We start from the raw sequence: 22,376 nt of genomic DNA, 5'->3' as shown, positions 1-22,376 counted from the left end.
AATAGCTAATGAACCAATGTAATTTTTCCTTTAAAAAACATAAAATAAAAAATACACATAATTTTAATCCATTATCCAAATACAAATAAAACCCGAACCTTCACTCAGTCATTCGATCTCAGTCATTCACGGATGAAACAAACAAAACCCGAACCTTCCAGTTATAGTTTTCTCGCGATTCCCTTTGGCTTTCGTAGTTCTAAAGATATGGCACAGGGAAACGACGTCGTTTGCTCTCAGTCAATCACGGAGGAAACAACCAACACTCGGAGCAAGCGATTGGTTGCTGGAACCCTAACATGCTCATCGCCGGAGCTTCCAACTCTTCCTTTTGATCTCCTGTTTGAGATTCTCTGTAGGCTTCCGGTCAAATTACTCATACAACTTCGATGCCTTTGTAAGTTTTTTAATTCTTTAATTTCCGATCCCAAATTTGCAAAGAAGCACTTTCAATTGTCAACCAAGCGTCGCCGCCTCATGGTAACCTGTAAGAACAACTTGGATGAGACTGTTCTACATGATTCCCCAATCTCCTCGCTTTTTTCTACTCCTACCGTTGTTACACAGACACAACTTTACCCTCCTATTACTGACTTAAATGCACATGGACATCACTACGTGGACGTAGAGTGCTCTTGCGATGGCATGTTTTGTGGTGAGCTCCATTTTGGTTCTTATTTTCTGTGGAACCCTTCCATTAGAAAGTTTAAATTATTGCCTCCTTTGGAAAGTGACAAATGTTCGACGTCACTAAGCTTTGGATATGATCATTTCATTGATAATTATAAGGTCATTGTTGTTTCTTTCAAAAATGAAGTTTTTGTTAATACTTTGGGGACTGATTATTGGACAAGAATCGAGGACATCCCATATTCTGACCCCATTTATGAACATGGAGTATTTGTGAGTGGCACTGTTAATTGGTTTATCATCGATGATGATTCAAACATTCATTTCATTCTTTCTCTTGATTTAGAGAAGGAGTCATATCAAGAGCTTTTGCTACCTGATTTCGAGAACGAGAGTGATTCGTTGACCTTGAGTGTGCTGAGGGATTGCTTGTGTGTTTTTGCAACTAGTGATATGTTTTTAGATGTTTGGATTATCAAGGAGTATGGAAATGAAGAGTCTTGGACTAAATTGTATAGTGTTCCTAACATGCAAGATCGGGGTCTTGCACCCTATACTGTTTCATATATTTCTGAGGATGACCAATTGCTGGTGGGGTTTGTTGATATGCGAAGTCGCAATAGGAATAAGAAGTTAGCTGTTTATGATTCCAAGACTGATACTTTGAATATTCCAGAGTTTGAAAACAACTATGAACCGATGTACTCAAATGTCTACATTGAGAGTTTGATATCGCCCTAAGCCAGGATTCAACGGCAACATATATATGGTTAGTCTTTTGTTTGTGTTATTTATTCTACGCCTTCTCTGATTTTTGGTGACGTCTTGGATCATTGTTAATCAATGGTTGATGTAATCTAAAGGTTGAAGAACATAGATTTTATTTTCAATAGATTGGATAGTTTTAGTTGTTGATTCTCTCACATCTTGTATTATATTTTAAATAGTGTACAATCAAGAATTGCGTTAAATGGTTTGTCATTTGATTTTCTAAGATTTGTGTTATGATTTAGATGTTATAATGTCTGACTGCTTAGCGCTGGACAAATTTCTTATTGTTTGCTTTAAATCTTGCACAATGGATTATTAACTAAACTGAATATGTTATATGATATTTTTTAAAGAATGTTGAATATCCAATTTTAGCACATATGTAGCTCTGAATATTAAGTTTTTAAATAGTGTTTCAGAAATTAGATGGAAGGTATTTGTTAGGGATTAAAGGAAGTAGATGGTGGTAGTTATAGGATTTTGGCTTATGAAAAAGTTTAGTTGGGACATATTAGATATTTTGCAGTGAATCTGCCTTTGTTGCTTGGGGCATTTGAATTCAACAATGTCATTCTATGGTTCTTTCATTGAATTTGGGTAATTGCCTATCAGTAAATAATAAATTATTTGTTTGTTTTTTTGGCCTCTCTTGGGATTTTTGTTATGCAGTTGAACAACTTGAAGGACAAAGTAGTGACCAAAATTTGTGATGTAAAGATAAATAGAAAGTAAAATGACAATTGATAATATCCATTGTATTAAATGCACTGCTTCAATAGTGGTGAAAATATAACGACGATAATTTGTTTGTGGTTAGAAAATAGAAATCATCAGAATTTTGGCACAGGTATTTGAAACATATTATGCCTGAATCAGTTTGTTTGGCATTTACGAATGTTTGTTGCGTTAGTGTCTAGTATTTGTAGATGATTTGACTTTCTTGCATTTGTTGGTTAACTTGAACTTGTTTCATGACACACTGGTTTTTGGCTCACTCTTCGAAACAATTTTTAGACAACTTTATCATGACATTGACTTACTCTTGTGCTCCCTAAATCATATCCCTCTTCTGTTGTATATATATATATATATATATATATATATATATATATATATATATATATATATATGAAAGTCATAGGTTGTTATATCATTGCTCTTAAATATGTAGCAATTCAATTCTCCAAACATCGCAGTTATAAAATCAGCACAATTTTTTGTTGTTGAGAGGATTAGGTTCTTAGACCACTCGCTCTTGTGATTATCATACACTTTTGTGTGATAAACTTGTATATAGCTTTCTGAAACTTATATTGAGATTGTAATGCATTTCTATGCCACATTTTGGTTTCTCTGGTTTTGAGAATTAGAAGGAATGCTGCACATGTTTGAGTATTTTCCTAGATAAAAGGTGAGGTTGTTAACAGAATGTCAACATGTAATTATGAGTGCTTGGATATGTGGTTTAGTGCTCTTCCTAGTTTGCTGCTCTGTACAGCTTCCCTCCATACATGTTAGTCATCAAAAAGAATTTAACATGTTATTAATTTCTTGGCAAGTTTATGTGTTGTTAGTTCTGAATATAGGACGTTCATCTTTTCAGTTTTCAATTACGGGTTACCATTACCACTCAGTTGGTTTTGATGGTAATTATTATTTGAAACATTTTGGTTTAATTTTTTTACATAATACTGGCCATTTAATTGTGCATATTATTGATTTTTTTTTTTGTTGTCACTACTAAGTGGTGTAAAGTTTTGTGATTCGCTGGCTTGAAATGTCAACATCATTTATGCCTTGCATTTATTGCTTAGAGTATTCACCGGTCATGTGTGTTGATAGAGAGATAAGGGAGAGGGTATAAACTGAATGAATCGTAACAGGGTAGAGACAGAGCATAGTGATTCAGAGAAAAATAGCTTGCAATATTGTGTGTGACATAGAGAGATGGAGTGAGAGCCGCACTTTCAGCACAAAATCCGATTCATTTTTACAATCCTGGCTACGATTTTGAGATCTCATGATCTTGGCTACAGTTTTCTCACCAAGTGATCTTGTATAGGATCGACGGTTATGATCTTACGATTTAAATCATGATTTGGAAAGCATTCACAAATTCAAAATGACAATAACCTTGGCTACAGTTTTTATGTTTTATCTCTTGCCTTTTGATAGTGTTTAATGGATTACAAGATAACTGATTATTCTTGTTGAACTTGAATGATTAATTGAAAATGAAAGCTTTGTACAGGAGATTTAATTAAAGTTGTTTTGCTGCTAAGATATATGATCATCATATTGTTGTGTAAATGATATTGTTGAATTGTTAGACGCACACAACAGTGTACAATTCCATAGCATTGGTGAAATGTGATTGTAATGAAGTTCATTTCCATGTGTGTTTGCCTTATAATATGTCTCAATATTTTTATTTTAATTGTGCATGAAGCCTCAAAATAGACTTATAACATCATAGTTGAAATGTCACTTTTTCAGGTTGATTGTGTTTGTTCGTTTCAGTAGAAGGGTTATTTGCTGGCTGGCTGAGTTGCTTATGTTCATTTTGTGGTCTGGAGCTTTGCTGAAGATGGCAGTGAAAAAGGGTAGAAGTTCTAGTGTTGTGGAATTCATAAGTTCAGTTTAATTATTTCTTGTGGTGTTATTTGTCGGGAAATACAATCTTCGACTTTATTATTGTATGTTATTTGTCGGGAAATACAATCTTCAAAGTTTAATTAACTGATTGACTTATATGTTTCACCGTGTTATATTGTTCTACCAGAAAGAGTTGTACTCCTGTTCCACATGTTTCTGTTGGAGTTGATTATGATCATCTCTGCATGTTTCATTTTTAAACCTCATGACATTATATCCTTGTTAGCATTACTATTTCATTTTAACTCTTATCTATATATTTATTAATGCCGGCAAAATGGCTACATGAAGTTTCTAGAAGTTGAGTCGTGGTGATATAGTCCGTGAAAATTAAGTCCGGAGGACAAGACTATATGATACGAATAAGAAGACATAAGGACATTGCTAAGTCATATCCTTTTGTCAAAAAAAAAAATAAAAAAAAGTCATATCCTATGGCCATCAATTCTGCATGTAGATTGTTGGAAAAAACATTGTTTCATGCAAACACCATGGCAGCACCCATTTGCCATGAGGACATTGCTAATTTAGAAGTTATCTTCAAAAGACATCAACGTTCACAGATAATTCTATAAGGGGTGTCCCTCTTTGAAAGTATGCTTCAAATCAATGAATATTTAGCATACAAATACAAGACATTTTTATAATATTTTTTATCATTTCTTCTTTACAATATAAAAAGAAAAGGAAAAAAGAAATGATAATCAAAATGAAAGACCAGAGCCTCACCTTTTAATTGGTTGGTATATGCAAGCTACCTTCTTTCAAAAAAAAAAAAAAATTGGTTGGTGTATGCAAGCTATCTAATTTATTGTCTGACAGACCTTTAATAATATTACCTCAAGTGGATGACTCGAACCCATGGAAACCAAAACAAAAATAAAAAATGCACCAACGAGAGTTGAGTCTAGGCATAATGAAATAGAACTATCACAACGTGAAAAATCAATATTTGAATTTCGACTAAGAAATGTATCCATATTTAGTGTCGGACACATCTAAAGTAGAATTGCCTCCAATAAAATGAACATATATAAAAAGGGTATTTGTTAAATGTAATGCTAAGAAGGGGAATATCTAAAAAGCATCGCACAAATTAAAATGATTTTGTGTATAATATCAACAATTGGAAACAATGTTAGTTAATTGCAAAATGTTATTGTGATGAATGCAAAATTGAGATTACAAATGTTTCAAAATATTTTTTTGTCATCTATGAAATTAGTTCACGTAGGATAACCACGTTGGTAAACAACATCTGTAACTGAAATTTTTAGAAGTTCATCCATCAAGCTCATCCTCTTTGTTGAAAGATTTTTGCCACATCAAATCTCTTTCTTCCAATGTTATCTTCATCAAAGACTAAAAAAGTTCCAAACTTTGCTCTACTCATTTTGAAATTCTTCTCTTCCCACACATGTAAAGGGATCCACAACCCCTTAATCCAACTTTCCTACTCTTAGCCACCAAATTTGGAGACCAAGCTTTAACCTCTTTAAACATAATCTTCCACCACTCCTTATGTGACCTACTCACTCTATCCACCTCTCCTTTAATTGTACTTTGCAATAAAACCAAATCATCACTCATTGGAAAAACTTTGAATGCCCTCCATCACAAAACTCTCTTGAAGAAGGTTGGCATCATTATGAAAACCAAGCTCACCAACACGACAATCCTTCAACATATATTCACTCACATCTCCCTCTATTGCTGGTCGTACACCCCTTCCTCAACATTATCCTTCCTCTTTAATCGAATTCAATTATATTGGGACCAAATTGGAGAGAAAATGATAATTTAGAGATTGAATTGGTAGTTTATTCTTTAATAAAATATTATTCTACCTCCTCTAAACAAAATTATTATTCTACCTCTTTCATTTATTTATTTTTAAAAGGAGTGTTATGAACTATTTTCAACATTGCTCTAACACTATTTTTCTATAGGGTGAAAGTAAGGTGAATCATGCACGAGGCGCCATTGATGAAGATGAAGAAAATGCAAGAAAACACATGAAATTCAATGAGAAAAGGAAGAAGAAAGCGATGAATCGCAGTGGAAAAGGAAAGAGAAAACGGTTAGGATCGTAGCAACCTCTTAGAGAGAGGGACATGATATCATATTATGAAATGATAGAAATGGAATATGAATCTTATTTGAGTGTTAGAAATGAAGTACAATTAGTATTTATAGACTTACCTAACTGTACTACACTAATCTAATTGTACGACAAAATTGGAAAGTACAAAACAAAGATGAATACAGTGATTACTTGTACAATTAGTAATAACACTTCCACAAGTTCCATTGCATGTTCTGTTCACTTGGTTTCCGAAAACTTTGGTAGCAAAACTAGAAATTCCAATGTTGAGAAATGAATGCAATAAAAATAGGGAACAATATGCACAAGTTAACTGACATAAAAACATGTTCCCCAAAGCAAGGTCAAAATCACCAAATAACTACCTTTAATGAGCCAACCTACACAAAACAAATTTTAATTCTACTCTGAGGAAAGTAAACTGAACACAAAAGAAAAAAAGAAAACACCGTTGACTAACTATCGGAAAAACTGCAGCTGCATAACCATTGCTCCTCTATAAACCAAACTAATCTCGATTCCATATTTTACTGACACAAGAAAACCTCTTTCTACATCTAAATTGAATGATCTCTTCATGGGAAATTCTAGTCTCAAAACCCCAGAGTTACTACTCAAATACAACCACCCCCTAAACCGACTTCAATCAAAGCTAAAAAAAATGCCAAACTTTCAAGTATTTGGCGAAACCACCCATCTATTTAAGTTGCAACCATTTGAGCTTCCGGTTTATGTAGAAATTAACTTAGTCAAGCATGGGATTACTATTTATACTCATGCATTTGTTGAGATCAATTTATTTTTCATTGAATTCAATGTTAATGTTACTGACTTCAAGACTACTGGTAGATACACTAGCAAGTATTAAATTCTATATTAAACTTTGCTTCTTCAATAATGCTACATGTATCCTTTTCCCCAAATTTAATACAGATTCCTACTCACATTCTCATAGTTTTAATGATTGAGAACTGCTAAGGACAGTCGATTCAACAGTTGCTAAGTAACACTCGCTCGTTTCTCAAGACACGTGTGCAAGCTTTTTCAATTCTTTACCGGTTAACCGGCTCTGTCCGTCAAGCAAATCTTAACTTTTTTATTATTAAAAAAATCAAAAATGTCACCTTTTTAATATCCTCACCTTCTGTAATCTTTGCCTCTCGTCATTCTCATACTAAATGGAATTCCTAACAACACTTCAAAATTTAACCTCTAAAAAAAATAAAACTTGCAATTTAAATAATCTGAACTCTAATTTGTGGATTCCCTTTCCAAAAAAAAACCCAATATTTTGATGACATTTCTAAAATATATCAACATTACAGAAAAAATGTTATCCGAAGCTAGTTCTCTAATCTTTTTTTTTTTTGTCGAGACTAGTGCTTGGTTCTTGCAAAACTGTGTGGATTGGTGTGTGTCTTGAAAGGAGTTTTGTTTGTTGTTATTAATTTTTGGTAGGCTTGCTAGATCAAGCTCTGATTCAATGTGGTGTGTCTTTATCTCGCTCTTCTTACAAGGGTTCACAAAAGAAGTGAAGGAACTTGAACTTAAACTTCGAATTTGCTGTGTATAATAAAGATGGGTTTAGAGATTGATTTGAAATCGAAGATGGAATGAGATATTAATCTAATCAACTTTTTTCATAGAATTTTTTAAGGCTGTCTCTTTGGTGAAGGTGAAAGAGGAACCTAATTTAGTGGGTTGTGAGGTTAGGCGAGCCGGTGGCCTATCGGAATCGGACAGATGTGTTGTGACTCACTGTGTGGGAGGATGAGGGATGTTGGTTGCTGGTGATTTCAATGGGTTGAGATGTGAGAGAGAGATTGAAGGAAGTCTTGTTAGAGAACCCGGTTGCCTGTTTCCTCATTAATAAAAAGGGAAGCGTGTCACCCAAAGGAAGTGAGTGTTTCTTAGAGTGTGTTAGAGCGACGGTGGCTAGCAGTCCTCTTTAATGATTACATCACAACCTTTGGACTTTTGTTTTGTGTTAGAAAACGTGGTTGGGCCAACGCCATCCCCCAAAAACCAGCTTGTGAAGTGAGGATTGCCCCACTTATAAACACGTTGTCAAACTATCTCCTATCCGATGTGGGACTCTTAACATTTTGTTTATACGACAAAACATCAGAAAATTTGGTTATTGTATAATCATTTAATTTATTGTGAACCATATAGAATTATTTCAGAAAACCACGTAATTTTTAACATGGTAACTTATAGTTATTGTCCTAATATAGGCATGGATTGTTGGCAAGTAGATACCTCCAAGACAAGTAGATAAATTACTTCATAAATTTTAGCAATTAAGATTTTGTGAATGTAACACCCATACTAGACGTATCTAGAAAGTCTAGCATGTGTATTAGTTTAGTACTGGATACATTAAATTTTTACAACATTAAAGCTTCGAAGGAATATTCTTCATACAACAAATGTGTTTGTACAACATGATACAACTTAACTTTTCATAAATATACTATATGCAACCTTGATTATCCATACATCCTGCAGCGGTACAAACGAACACTTGTTGCATCATCCATTCGGCTACTAGCTTGCTAAACCAACCTGTTTATCTGAAACAAATAAGGATTGGGATGAGACATAATGCCTCAGTGAGTTCCACCTAACCCTAGGCTATAGGCAACCACGGGGGAAACCTACGGTCACCACGTGTCTACAATACAACCTGCCGGTTGATTATACGTGTGTGGGTACTTGCTTTCTTAGACGGCGGTGCTTGCTAGGGCCATCTAAATATTCTTAACTTGTTATAGGCTTCTCTTCTTATACATGTCATGGCGGTTAAGGGGATCTAAAACCGCATTGCCAAGATACGATCTACGCATCAAGGCCTTCACTTGCTAAAATCATGACACGACTCTAACCGGACGATTAAGGGAAACCTAAGATCGTCGACGGTATAACTCTCTTAACTTGCTTACTTACTTACTTGGATAAGAAGTATCAATAAACTTTCTTAATCTTGCCACAAATGTGACTCTTTCTAGCTTGCTAGCTCTTGACTTTCTACTTCTATATTCTTTCTATTTCTTGACAGTCTATGCCAAGGCTCTATGACACATTACTCATAAATGTATGATGAATATGCATTGTCAGCTTCATTGATTATGTTAGCGTGTAACAAACAATTATCTTGAATTCATTTTATGGATTAGTCCCGAGTGGAGTAACCCCGGAAGTTAATCCCTTACTACCGGTGAAGTGCTTAGCAAGAGCGCACCAGACTCCCTTAGTGAACGTGCGGGTCCCTTACGGCTTACCCCATTCCCCTTGGAGAACCTTTTGTACCCGACCTTGGAAGGAATACAAAAGACACGACACCTTAGCTTAGTGAAATGCGGCTCCCTTGCGGCTTAACCATTCCCCTTGGGGAACCCCTTGAATCCAATTTGGATAACAAGAGACATGACACTCTTTCTTTCTTGATTATCTTAGTCTTATGCATGTATGAAGATTAAATCTATACATACTATCTCTTATACCTCGGATCCTTAAACGATCCCACTAGAGGTAAACTTATATGCTTGCTTAACTTACTTTGTGAATGGATGTGAAATCGATTCACGTCTTGCCATACTCGTATAGCACTTGCTTCTATGCAAAGATAATACTGACATTACCCCGCGTCTTATCAAGCATATTACTAATGCATAGCATTCTATTTCTTTCTAACTATTCTAGTTCTCGATAACTATATCGAGGCTCTAGCTTCTTCCCTTTCCTTAAGGTTTATCTTGCTACCCGATCGTAAAACCATTACTTCGCTCATATGTCATGCTATACCACACAAGGAAAATACTTGCTTTACCTTTAAGAAAACCTATTTACAACCTATGCCCTGGAATCATGATTGAAGGTTTATAGCTTAAAAAGATTGCTTGGAAAGAACCGCTCGCGAAACGCCAGAACCACCCGGAAGCGAACAAACAATGAGCTGCCCCACTGTTTGCTCGCCATGGCGAGTGATTGTGTGTGGGAGGCGAGCACCTGCTCGCCACTGCGAGTAGGAGGCGAGTGGACACCCCCATTCGACCTTCAAGCTCGCCTCGCGAGCCATTTGCTCGCCGTGGCGAGCTGAGACAGTCCAGAACTCTGAAAAATGATATTTTCCACTCAAAAACCTCAATTCCAATCATTCCAAGGCATATCATGGCACTAAGGATCATATACAACTTGTAAAACAGTCATTGAGCAAGTATTCACATGTGTAAGGTTACATGACATAAAAGGGGCAACTTTCTATGTGTAAACCCTAGAAAATGCATAGTTATCTTACATGAGAAAACACATAAACCATGGGTAGTATTCTAACTAAGGAACTCACCTTAACATAAGCTTGACAATCCTTCAAGCCCTAAGCTCAAACAATCAAAACCCTAGCTTGATTTTCTTGCATTCTTGGCTCATGACTTTCCATTCTTCATTTTACTTCTTTCTCTTTGGTTCTTGCCTATAGAGAAACCTCTTTATGCCTAATCCCAACTTTAAAATAATCTTCACTCACCATCTTCCAAACCCTAACTCTTGATTCCAAGCCCATAGTTGTTTCTTGCTTGATTCACCAACCTCTTGAAGCATAATCAACAAAGCTCCCAAAACATCAAACTAAAACCTTAGATTCTTGATCAAGACCAAACCATAGATTCTTAGATCACTTCTTTGAGAGAAAAGATGAAGGATCAAAGAAGACAAAACTTCCATAAGTTAGAGGATCATGAAGGATCAAGAAAATATACTTGCCATGGAAGGAGAATTAGAAAAGGATTGGAGAAAGAAAGAGAGAAAGGGCGTGGGAGAAGAGAAGAGAGAAGGAAGAGAGAAAAGTTTCTTCAACTTAGAGAGAGAAAGAGATGAGGATAATGAGATATTTTGCCCAAAATCCAAATAAATATCCTTTCCACGCGAATTACCATTTTGCCCTTGCCTCAAGCGTGTTAGATACGACACTGATACTTTTCCCGCGTTGTGCTGACATGACATAAATATTCCCATTAAATTTCCTTTTAATAATATACTATCTCTGGGACGATCGACTGGTAAATTATCGATACTGACAGGCGGGATGTTACATTCTACCCCCCTTAAAAAAATTTCGTCCTCGAAATTTAGAAACCAACTACCAAACTCTGAAACTAAAATTGTCTTCTTCAGTTTTCAGTTAAACAAAGTATGTTCATACTCACTCCAAAGAGTTTCCAGCATACGTTCCTCTTCAAACATGTAGCTCATTCTTCTTCCTTAATCTGCATAACCGAGTATTGTCTCTTCAATCTTAGTACCTTTATCAAAATCATAAAACTATTCCTCTTGAAACTTTATCTCCATAATACTTGCATACTCCCAAATACCGCTTCTCGTTAGTTAATAACGATACCCAGTCTTGTACTTTACTTTAATAAATTTCTAAACCTTGGTATATAGGTTCTTGGAACAGACATTTACGTAACTAAAAGAAAATCTCAATTGAAACCGAATTTGTAATGGTACTTCAAGACCACAGGACGAGTCTCTAAATTTTTATTAAAAAGGTTTTATAACTCGTCCCAAACTTGTTTATATCAAGTTGATCCTGAAGCTTGTACGTCTTAAGTGAGCTTGCTCGCTTATGGCGCACCTCATTGGTGTCATCAATGTTTAATATCATATTTTTAAAACAATTTCGTTCCCAAGTTCCTTAATACCAATCCTCACTTTAGGAAAATTGAAATCATAGCTTGGACTATTCCATCTAGTATCGTCATCATTTAACAAGTATGGTATAGGAGGGTATGTACTTCATTGTGCAATCCTCATGTACCCTATTCCATCATCATTGCACATTCTCTTCCGGACTAACCAATAGCTCTTCTACTCATTCGACACCACCAGATAGGTAATCCGATTACTTCTTCTGTGGTACTCTAGTCATTCTTGCCTTGCTTAAATGAAGATACATCCCTTATTCTTCTATCTTAATCACCACTGTCTGTGCGAGTATCATTACTTACTTAGCATATCGAAAATTTCTCACTAAATTGCAACACTATCTCGAACATTCTTCACAAAGATTCTTCTTACCAAATCCACATTCCATGACTACCAATTGATTTTCGTTGCGCTACTCTGATTTTCATCGGTTGGCTTAAACCAATACTTTATTCTGTTGTGACGAGTGAAACACCACAATCCTGTTTACATCATGATTTCCATCTTCTTGAACTATTTCAAAATCTCCCATGATGTAACCTTTCTCTAATCTTTATCACTGATTTTGGTAAGACCAACTCACGATAAATTTATCGTATACTCTTATTCTTTTCTTGGGAATAAACCTTATATTCTTACTGGTTGTTTTACCTTCCGATAAACTTATTAATCTGAAACTTATTTCCGAGCAACCTTGACTTAAAGAACTTATCTTGATTCTTGGTGTACCTCCTTGCTACTACACACTTGCTATCCTCATGGGTCATCCTCATGACTTCCCTTGGTAGACTCCTCTTGCTCTCGGCATAACCTCCTCGAACCTTTAACCTTGTATCTTCGTGTTCTACATTTTGTTTAATCCTTCTTATGCTTGCTCGCTAGTCCTTCTTTTATAGAAACTTTATAAACTAGCACATGGGTCATTGACGTTGACGATTCTTTACTATTAAAACATATACTAAACTAAGGTCCCATTTGTTACTCTAAAATCACGGAATAAGTTGATAACACTCAGGTGTCATCAAATCTTAATTCTAGTGAGTTTAGTCCACTCTTCGCGAGTTGTAACAAATTGGTACCTACAAAAATTTAATTTCTAAATTTAAGAAAATGTCAACTTCTATCACCCATATGCATATATCTTTCAAAATTACCTAAGCTTTACGCTTTAACATCGTATCGAGCCTTAGCAAGTCAATTAAACAAAACATAGATTCAGAGGATACTCTTAATTCCACAAAATGAGAACCTTGCGCGTTCATGACCCTTCGCCACTTAACTTCTTACTTCCCATCTTCACATCTGTGACGTCCATTCTAAATACCGGAACCTCTAAACTCTTAGTCTAAGCTCCTTCTTATCTCTTATCACATTAACTCCCTAATTTACCTTAAACCAATCAATTTTTCATGGATGATCGCTCATGCCTTTTTCCTTTGAAACTTTAGGGTGTGATATGCATTTATTACTTGACGTTATAAAAAGATTTTCATGATACAAAATGATTATGAAAACAACCCTTCCAATAGTCGAAGAAACTCTGGAGATGAAATAACAGTTTTTAGAAAATAGGAAATCTCATTCCAGGTCTGCTATTGGTGAGTTTCTCTAATTCAATTCTCTGGAAAATATACTTTACATACCAATATTATTTCAAGTAATCCAATGCACATCATTCACTCCTAACATCGTAAAATATTTTATCATCTATGCATGGCAAGCATCAACCTAATTCGATACAATTTCGGTACATTGGAAATTAATGCATTAGTCATGATGACATAAAATTTCTCGCTTAAATTCTTAACTTCTTCCACTACAAGTAGCTTCTCTCTTTGCATGTTGCTTAACACAATCTTCTGAACACTAGAACCTTCTTCACTCTGAGCATACAAAATCTTAATTTCTATCACATAACCACTTCTTGAGAGCTTACTAACTCCGTCAACATACGTCGACTTCTCCTCTTCTTAAAGCCTTGCGCTTACGTCTCAGGATCAATTCCTTTCTACCAACGACTCTTGTTGTAGCTTCCGGTCATACTTGGCTATATCTAACTTCTTCACTTACGGGTATATGAATTATCCTTAACACCTTACCCAATGTCGTCCGGATGTTCCTTCTCTTCATTATCTTACATTCCCGGAGGATTCATACTTCTACTTACTTAGTTCACCGGCTACCTTCTGGCACGATCAACCTCTTACTAGCACTCATTACGAGTTCTTACTTCTAATTTTACACTTTCCAGTGCATCTCCAACTTATGCTTCGTTCCTCCTGGGTCCTATTCAGCTCTCAGGCATCCATTCTAATCGTTGAATGTTAAATTAAGTTGATCAGGCTCAACTAACATCAACCACTAGAACATTTACCCGGAACCCAATGGTCCCCCTACCTGTGTTGTAACTTAATGACCCAAGGCACGATCTAAATCGACCTGCTCTGATACCAAATGTAACACCCATACTAGACGTATCTAGAAAGTCTAGCATGTGTATTAGTTTAGTACTGGATACATTAAATTTTTACAACATTAAAGCTTCGAAGGAATATTCTTCATACAACAAATGTGTTTGTACAACATGATACAACTTAACTTTTCATAAATATACTATATGCAACCTTGATTATCCATACATCCTGCAGCGGTACAAACGAACACTTGTTGCATCATCCATTCGGCTACTAGCTTGCTAAACCAACCTGTTTATCTGAAACAAATAAGGATTGGGATGAGACATAATGCCTCAGTGAGTTCCACCTAACCCTAGGCTATAGGCAACCACGGGGGAAACCTACGGTCACCACGTGTCTACAATACAACCTGCCGGTTGATTATATGTGTGTGGGTACTTGCTTTCTTAGACGGCGGTGCTTGCTAGGGCCGTCTAAATATTCTTAACTTGTTATAGGCTTCTCTTCTTATACGTGCCATGGCGGTTAAGGGGATCTAAAACCGCATTGCCAAGATACGATCTACGCATCAAGGCCTTCGCTTGCTAAAATCATGACACGACTCTAACCGGACGATTAAGGGAAACCTAAGATCGTCGACGGTATAACTCTCTTAACTTGCTTACTTACTTACTTGGATAAGAAGTATCAATAAACTTTCTTAATCTTGCCACAAATGTGACTCTTTCTAGCTTGCTAGCTCTTGACTTTCTACTTCTATATTCTTTCTATTTCTTGACAGTCTATGCAAGGCTCTATGACACATTACTCATAAATGTATGATGAATATGCATTGTCAGCTTCATTGATTATGTTAGCGTGTAACAAACAATTATCTTGAATTCATTTTATGGATTAGTCCCGAGTGGAGTAACCCCGGAAGTTAATCCCTTACTACCGGTGAAGTGCTTAGCAAGAGCGCACCGGACTCCCTTAGTGAACGTGCGGATCCCTTACGGCTTACCCCATTCCCCTTGGAGAACCTTTTGTACCCGACCTTGGAAGGAATACAAAAGACACGACACCTTAGCTTAGTGAAATGCGGCTCCCTTGCGGCTTAACCATTCCCCTTGGGGAACCCCTTGAATCCAATTTGGATAACAAGAGACATGACACTCTTTCTTTCTTGATTATCTTAGTCTTATGCATGTATGAAGATTAAATCTATACATACTATCTCTTATACCTCGGATCCTTAAACGATCCCACTAGAGGTAAACTTATATGCTTGCTTAACTTACTTTGTGAATGGATGTGAAATCGATTCACGTCTTGCCATACTCGTATAGCACTTGCTTCTATGCAAAGATAATACTGACATAACCTCGCGTCTTATCAAGCATATTACTAATGCATAGCATTCTATTTCTTTCTAACTATTCTAGTTCTCGATAACTATATCGAGGCTCTAGCTTCTTCCCTTTCCTTAAGGTTTATCTTGCTACCCGATCGTAAAACCATTACTTCGCTCATATGTCATGCTATACCACACAAGGAAAATACTTGCTTTACCTTTAAGAAAACCTATTTACAACCTATGCCCTGGAATCATGATTGAAGGTTTATAGCTTAAAAAGATTGCTTGGAAAGAACCGCTCGCGAAACGCCAGAACCACCCGGAAGCGAACAAACAATGAGCTGCCCCACTGTTTGCTCGCCATGGCGAGTGATTGTGTGTGGGAGGCGAGCACCTGCTCGCCACTGCGAGTAGGAGGCGAGTGGACACCCCTATTCGACCTTCAAGCTCGCCTCGCGAGCCATTTGCTCGCCGTGGCGAGCTGAGACAGTCCAGAACTCTGAAAAATGATATTTTCCACTCAAAAACCTCAATTCCAATCATTCCAAGGCATATCATGGCACTAAGGATCATATACAACTTGTAAAACAGTCATTGAGCAAGTATTCACATGTGTAAGGTTACATGACATAAAAGGGGCAACTTTCTATGTGTAAACCCTAGAAAATGCATAGTTATCTTACATGAGAAAACACATAAACCATGGGTAGTATTCTAACTAAGGAACTCACCTTAACATAAGCTTGACAATCCTTCAAGCCCTAAGCTCAAACAATCAAAACCCTAGCTTGATTTTCTTGCATTCTTGGCTCATGACTTTCCATTCTTCATTTTACTTCTTTCTCTTTGGTTCTTGCCTATAGAGAAACCTCTTTATGCCTAATCCCAACTTTAAAATAATCTTCACTCACCATCTTCCAAACCCTAACTCTTGATTCCAAGCCCATAGTTGTTTCTTGCTTGATTCACCAACCTCTTGAAGCATAATCAACAAAGCTCCCAAAACATCAAACTAAAACCTTAGATTCTTGATCAAGACCAAACCATAGATTCTTAGATCACTTCTTTGAGAGAAAAGATGAAGGATCAAAGAAGACAAAACTTCCATAAGTTAGAGGATCATGAAGGATCAAGAAAATATACTTGCCATGGAAGGAGAATTAGAAAAGGATTGGAGAAAGAAAGAGAGAAAGGGCGTGGGAGAAGAGAAGAGAGAAGGAAGAGAGAAAAGTTTCTTCAACTTAGAGAGAGAAAGAGATGAGGATAATGAGATATTTTGCCCAAAATCCAAATAAATATCCTTTCCACGCGAATTACCATTTTGCCCTTGCCTCAAGCGTGTTAGATACGACACTGATACTTTTCCCGCGTTGTGCTGACATGACATAAATATTCCCATTAAATTTCCTTTTAATAATATACTATCTCTGGGACGATCGACTGGTAAATTATCGATACTGACAGGCGGGATGTTACAGTGAATATGCTTTTGAATTTTATCACTAGAGTTGTTTCTTTATAGTTGAATTATAACAAGGATACTAATCTCAAATCAATATCTTTGATTTCAAGGCCTTTTGATAATTTGGAGATTTGGGCGGGTGGTTTACAATATTTATTTTTCTAATCACCTCGAGGTTTTCTTTTCATTCATGTGGAAAATATTATTTTGATAAGTAATCTGAAATAATCAACTCATTTACACCACAACGATGTTTATTTACTTAATTTTTTTTTAAACAACATATTGTTGAAAGCTACACCGCAGAGGAAGAGCGGCTAAGCAAAAGCAACGAAATACATAATAGGCACCATAAATATGCGGCAGCCCAACCCCAAGAAAAAACACCACCCAAAAACAAAAACAAAACAAAGTCAAGCACTAAGCTATAGCAAAAGACAACTTGGGTTCCAACACCACTTATAGTAGAGACAAGACGAAGTTTTTAAACGATTTAGACTCCAGTGCCAAGACTTGACCTTTATATCATCCACAATGTCATCAATCCCTTATACAATCCTTGAAAATTCCATCATTTCTTGTCTTCCATATACCCAATAGACACATGTCAAACTAACCGAAAACCCTTGCTAAGCTTTTTGTTCCGAATCTCCGCATTCTAACATTCAAAATGCACAAATAAATTATGTGGTATTAAAAAATTAATATTAAGCCATCAAAGCATCTTTAACTTAACCTTTAACAACTCATAACAATGCAAGAAGAAGTGAGAACTTTCCTCGCCACACCAATAAAAAGACTATAGTTTTTGAACTTACATCAATGGTCAACGAGAGCTTTGTACGAAAGGATGTTTGGTTCCAGAAATCATAGTCTTACCGTGAAAACGGACAACGATTCTCAATGTTCCGATTTCATTTTTGTCAATTTAATTCAAAGTCGTCTATATTCAGTCATTTACGATTCCTCCAAATTTTATCTTCTAAATACATGTAGGGTTTATGCAATTTATCTGGTACTTTAATTATGATTTTTGCAATTTACTTCCCACCAATGTTTTCTAAAATTCTTCTTCTTCAAAAAAGAAATGTTTTCTAAAATTCTTTTTTGTTTTTGTCAAACTATACTCAATTTCGTTTATACTTTCTTGTCATTTACATTTCGAAACCTTTACATCGTACTAGTCATTTACATTTTCCAAACATTTATTCTATTTTTTTTGGTACAAACATTTATTATATTTTTACGTTGTTCTTACTTTTTTTTTTTTTTTTTGCATTCAACGTTACATTTTCTATCAAATTTTACTGTACTCTGTGTGAATGAAAACATTGCCCATACCCCTTATTTGACAAAGAAGTTTGTCATTTATTTGACATGGATTTTGATCGTCAAAGGGTTCCATTCTTTAGTTATGTGTGACAACTATATTACCCATCAACAAAAGATAGATGATGAGATACTTATTAAGATGTCCGGTTTTAAGTAAGGAAGGACCGCATTGTCATCCCTACAAATCATATTATTTTAAGGAACAAATCATCTTTTTATAATTCTATATTTTTGTAACAAAAAAAAAACTATAATACTATTTATTTATTTTTGAAAACTTTAAACCTACACGCTGTGAGCTAGATGATTTAAAATATGCAAGGTCCGGGGTTCGAATCCCGACCACCACCATAAAAGATGATTTCTCACATAATTATACATTAAGTTTTGTTTGAGATTAGTTAGTATTTTTTTTAGGAAAAAAGTTTATGTAGTATTTAGTACAGTTTATTTATATTAACTAATCAGATGGACATAGTGAGCCGTATAGGCAAAAGTTATTATGCATAAGGAGATCCTTATGCACCGTGCATAATTGCTTTCTACACCCAACATAATTGCTTTCTACACCCCAAGTGAAAAGAATTATTTGGGTCCACTATAAAATCTATTTATTTGTGGGCCTAATAAAGCCCCGTATTATAATTTTTTTCTTAACAATTTATTTATGCAAAATAGCTTATTCGAAATAGTTTATTTATGCAAAACAACTTATTAGAATGATTTTTTAAAAACCGCTTATTCAAAACAACTTATTTATGCAAAACAGCTTATTCCGATTAATTTTAAAAACCAACTTATTCAAAATAGCTTATTTATGCAAAACAACTTATTCGAAACAACTTATTAGGATCACATTTTTTAAAACCGCTTATTCAAAACAGCTTATTTATGCAAAACAGCTTATTTGTTCAAAACAGGTTATTTATACAAAACAGCTTATTCCGATTTCATTTTAAAAAACAACTTATTCAAAACAACTTATTTATGAAAAACAACATATTTATGCAAAACAACTTATTCAAAACAGCTTATTTATGCAAAACAACATATTCGAAACAACTAATTTATACAAAATAGCTTATTTGTGCAAAACAACTTATTCAAAACAACTTATTTATACAAAATAGCTTATTTGTGCAAAACAGCTTATTCAAAACAGCTTATTTATACAAAACAACTTATTCCGATTTCATTTTAAAAAACAACTTATTCAAAACAACTTATTTATGCAAAACAACATATTTATGCAAAACAACTTATTCAAAACAGCTTATTTATGCAAAACAGCTTATTGGAAACAACTTATTTATACAAAAGAGCTTATTTGTGCAAAACAGCTTATTCAAAACAACTTATTTATACAAAACAGCTTATTTGTGCAAAACAGCTTATTCAAAACAACTTATTTATACAAAACAGCTTATTCCAATTAATTTTAAAAACCAACTTATTCAAAATAGCTTATTTATGCAAAACAGCTTATTCGAAACAACTTATTAGGATCACTTTTTTTAAAACCGCTTATTCAAAACAGCTTATTTATGCAAAACAGCTTATTTGTTCAAAACAGCTTATTCAAAACAGCTTATTTATACAAAACAGCTTATTCCGATTTCATTTTAAAAAACAACTTATTTATGCAAAACAACATATTTATGCAAAACAACTTATTCAAAACAGCTTATTTATGCAAAACAGCTTATTCGAAACAACTTATTTATACAAAATAGCTTATTTGTGCAAAACAACTTATTCAAAACAACTTATTTATACAAAACAGCTTATTTGTGCAAAACAACTTATTCAAAACAGCTTATTTATACAAAACAACTTATTCCGATTTCATTTTAAAAAACAACTTATTCAAAACAACTTATTTATGCAAAACAACTTATTCAAAACAGCTTATTTTTACAAAAGAGCTTATTTGTGCAAAACAGCTTATTCAAAACAACTTATTTATACAAAACAACTTATTTGTGCAAAATAGCTTATTCAAAACAGCTTATTTATACAAAACAGCTTATTCCAATTTCATTTTAAAAACAACTTATTCAAAACAACTTATTTATGCAAAACAACTTATTCAAAACAGTTTATTTATGCAAAACAGCTTATTCGAAACAACTTATTTATACAAAACAACATATTTGTGCAAAACAGCTTATTCAAAACGGCTTATTTATACAAAACTGCTTATTCGAAACAACTTATTTATACGAAATAGCTTATTTGTGCAAAACAACTTATTCAAAACAACTTATTTATACAAAACAGCTTATTTGTGCAAAACAGCTATTTTGCCCAAAATAAGCTATTTTGCAAAAAATAAGCTATTTTGCACAAAATAAGCTATTTTGCACAAACAGCTTATTCGATTCCTAGGTCGCCGATCCCAAACGGAATTGCAGATCATCCCTATTCTTCTGAGGTATGTGTGTATTGTAATTCGTGACAAGTTTGCGTGATTGTGAATTTGTAGAGATTTCAATTTTGAATTGCGGAACGCTATGCGTGAAATCGTGTAGATTTATAATTATGAAGATGTGGTTACTGATTGCAAATCTCACAAGGTTGTTGTTAAAGGAGAAAAAGCGGATCCATTGAAGGTTCTTGAAAGAGTTCAGAGGAAGAGTCATAGACAAGTTGAGCTTCTTTCTCCGATCCCAAAACCACATTCAGAACAAGAGAAAAAAATTGAAGAGAAAGAGAAACCTAAGCCAGAGGAAGAAAAGAAAGCTGAAGAGGTTAATTAATTATTTTTTTTTCTTTTTAAATTTATCTGAATCTGTGATGGATCATTTTTATCATTTTTATTTTATTATATGGTGCAGCCTAAGGTTATGATAGTGATTCTGAAAGTTCACATGTATTGTGAAGCTTGTTCACAAGAAATCAAGAGACGCATTGAGAAAATCAAAGGTATGTTACTGTGTTCTGTTTTGATTGAAATTCATATTTTCTTCACTTTTATTTCATTCACTTGTTTTGGTTCAATTCTCAGGTCCCATCCTTTCAGGAATTTGTCAACTGTTACTACCGATGATTTTGTGTTTGAATTCGAATCTTGCTATGATTTTCAATTTTGGTTACATATAGATGATGGGTTTGATTGGTTTGGTGATGAAGTTTGCTGGAGATTTTCAAGTTCCTTTGCATTCTTGATTTTTGGAAGAAAAAGGATGACGTTGATTGTGAAAGGACGACGTTGAAGAGGAGGAGAATTGGGAGTAATGAGTTGGAGGGATTAGGGATTGATTTGAATTTGGGAAAATTGATGATGGACTTGGTTTGAGAAATTGTCGAAATCAAATTGGAAATTTTTCTGAGAATTGTGATTCCATATGTTGGTGCCTGAATCTGATGGTTTTGAAAATGTTCTGTTATGGTTAGAAAATTCCATATGTTTTTTATTTTTGATTGTGATATGCACCATGTTGGATCAAAGAAAACCATTAAGTACATCTAATGGTTTTGGAGTACAACTCACAGAAACCATACCCATAGCAAAACCATTAAACAATTAGTTTGGTTTCGTGTAGAACACTATCAAAACCATTAAACCACACTTATGGTTTCAGTAATAGTTTTTATTTAAAATCATTTGTCAATAATAATTTTCACTATTCTTTTATTTTATTTAGCATTTGACAATTATTTTTCTTTCACATACAAGTCTATTAAAACCATTAAAGCGCGATTATATTTAGACAAAGTCAGAAATTCGTTTTACAACGTAAGAAATAAAAGAGAGATGACGAGGCTTTACAAAAAAGTGGTTACTTATTGATTAATTCACATTAGGTTATAAGTGTGTACTATTAAGTGGTTACTTCATAATGATTTAAATGTTTATCACAATTTTTTTATTACAAAACCATTTTCACTGGAATTGGGAAATGATTCGATGTGAAATCTGTTGGTATAAGCTGGAATTCCGATTTGATGAATTATTGA

The 22,376-nt window shown here is 34.6% G+C and overlaps 1 protein-coding gene and 1 long non-coding RNA gene across 2 annotated transcripts; both read left to right on the top strand.

Moving 5' to 3' along the window:
- The first annotated feature begins 136 nt into the window (after positions 1 to 136).
- Positions 137 to 4,234, top strand: LOC146935028 (F-box/kelch-repeat protein At3g23880-like). Its single transcript, XM_085750244.1, has 2 exons — positions 137 to 1,399; positions 3,898 to 4,234. Exon 1 carries the CDS (start codon positions 208 to 210, stop codon positions 1,369 to 1,371), a length of 1,164 nt encoding a protein of 387 aa, XP_085606370.1. The 5' UTR covers positions 137 to 207; the 3' UTR covers positions 1,372 to 1,399; positions 3,898 to 4,234.
- Positions 4,235 to 20,760: 16,526 nt separating this feature from the next.
- LOC146935027 (uncharacterized) lies at positions 20,761 to 21,730 on the top strand. The gene is made up of 3 exons (XR_015033060.1): positions 20,761 to 21,166; positions 21,254 to 21,341; positions 21,424 to 21,730. It is a non-coding gene; the product is annotated as an uncharacterized LOC146935027 (long non-coding RNA).
- The last annotated feature ends 646 nt before the right edge of the window (positions 21,731 to 22,376 follow it).

This window comes from Medicago sativa, chromosome 3 (assembly GCF_051527215.1).
Source record: "Medicago sativa cultivar Bolivia chromosome 3, Bolivia_mono, whole genome shotgun sequence".
NCBI classification, from domain to species: domain Eukaryota; kingdom Viridiplantae; phylum Streptophyta; class Magnoliopsida; order Fabales; family Fabaceae; genus Medicago; species Medicago sativa.
Note: the sequence above shows the minus strand (reverse complement) of the source record. Positions and strands in the feature narration are given on the sequence as shown.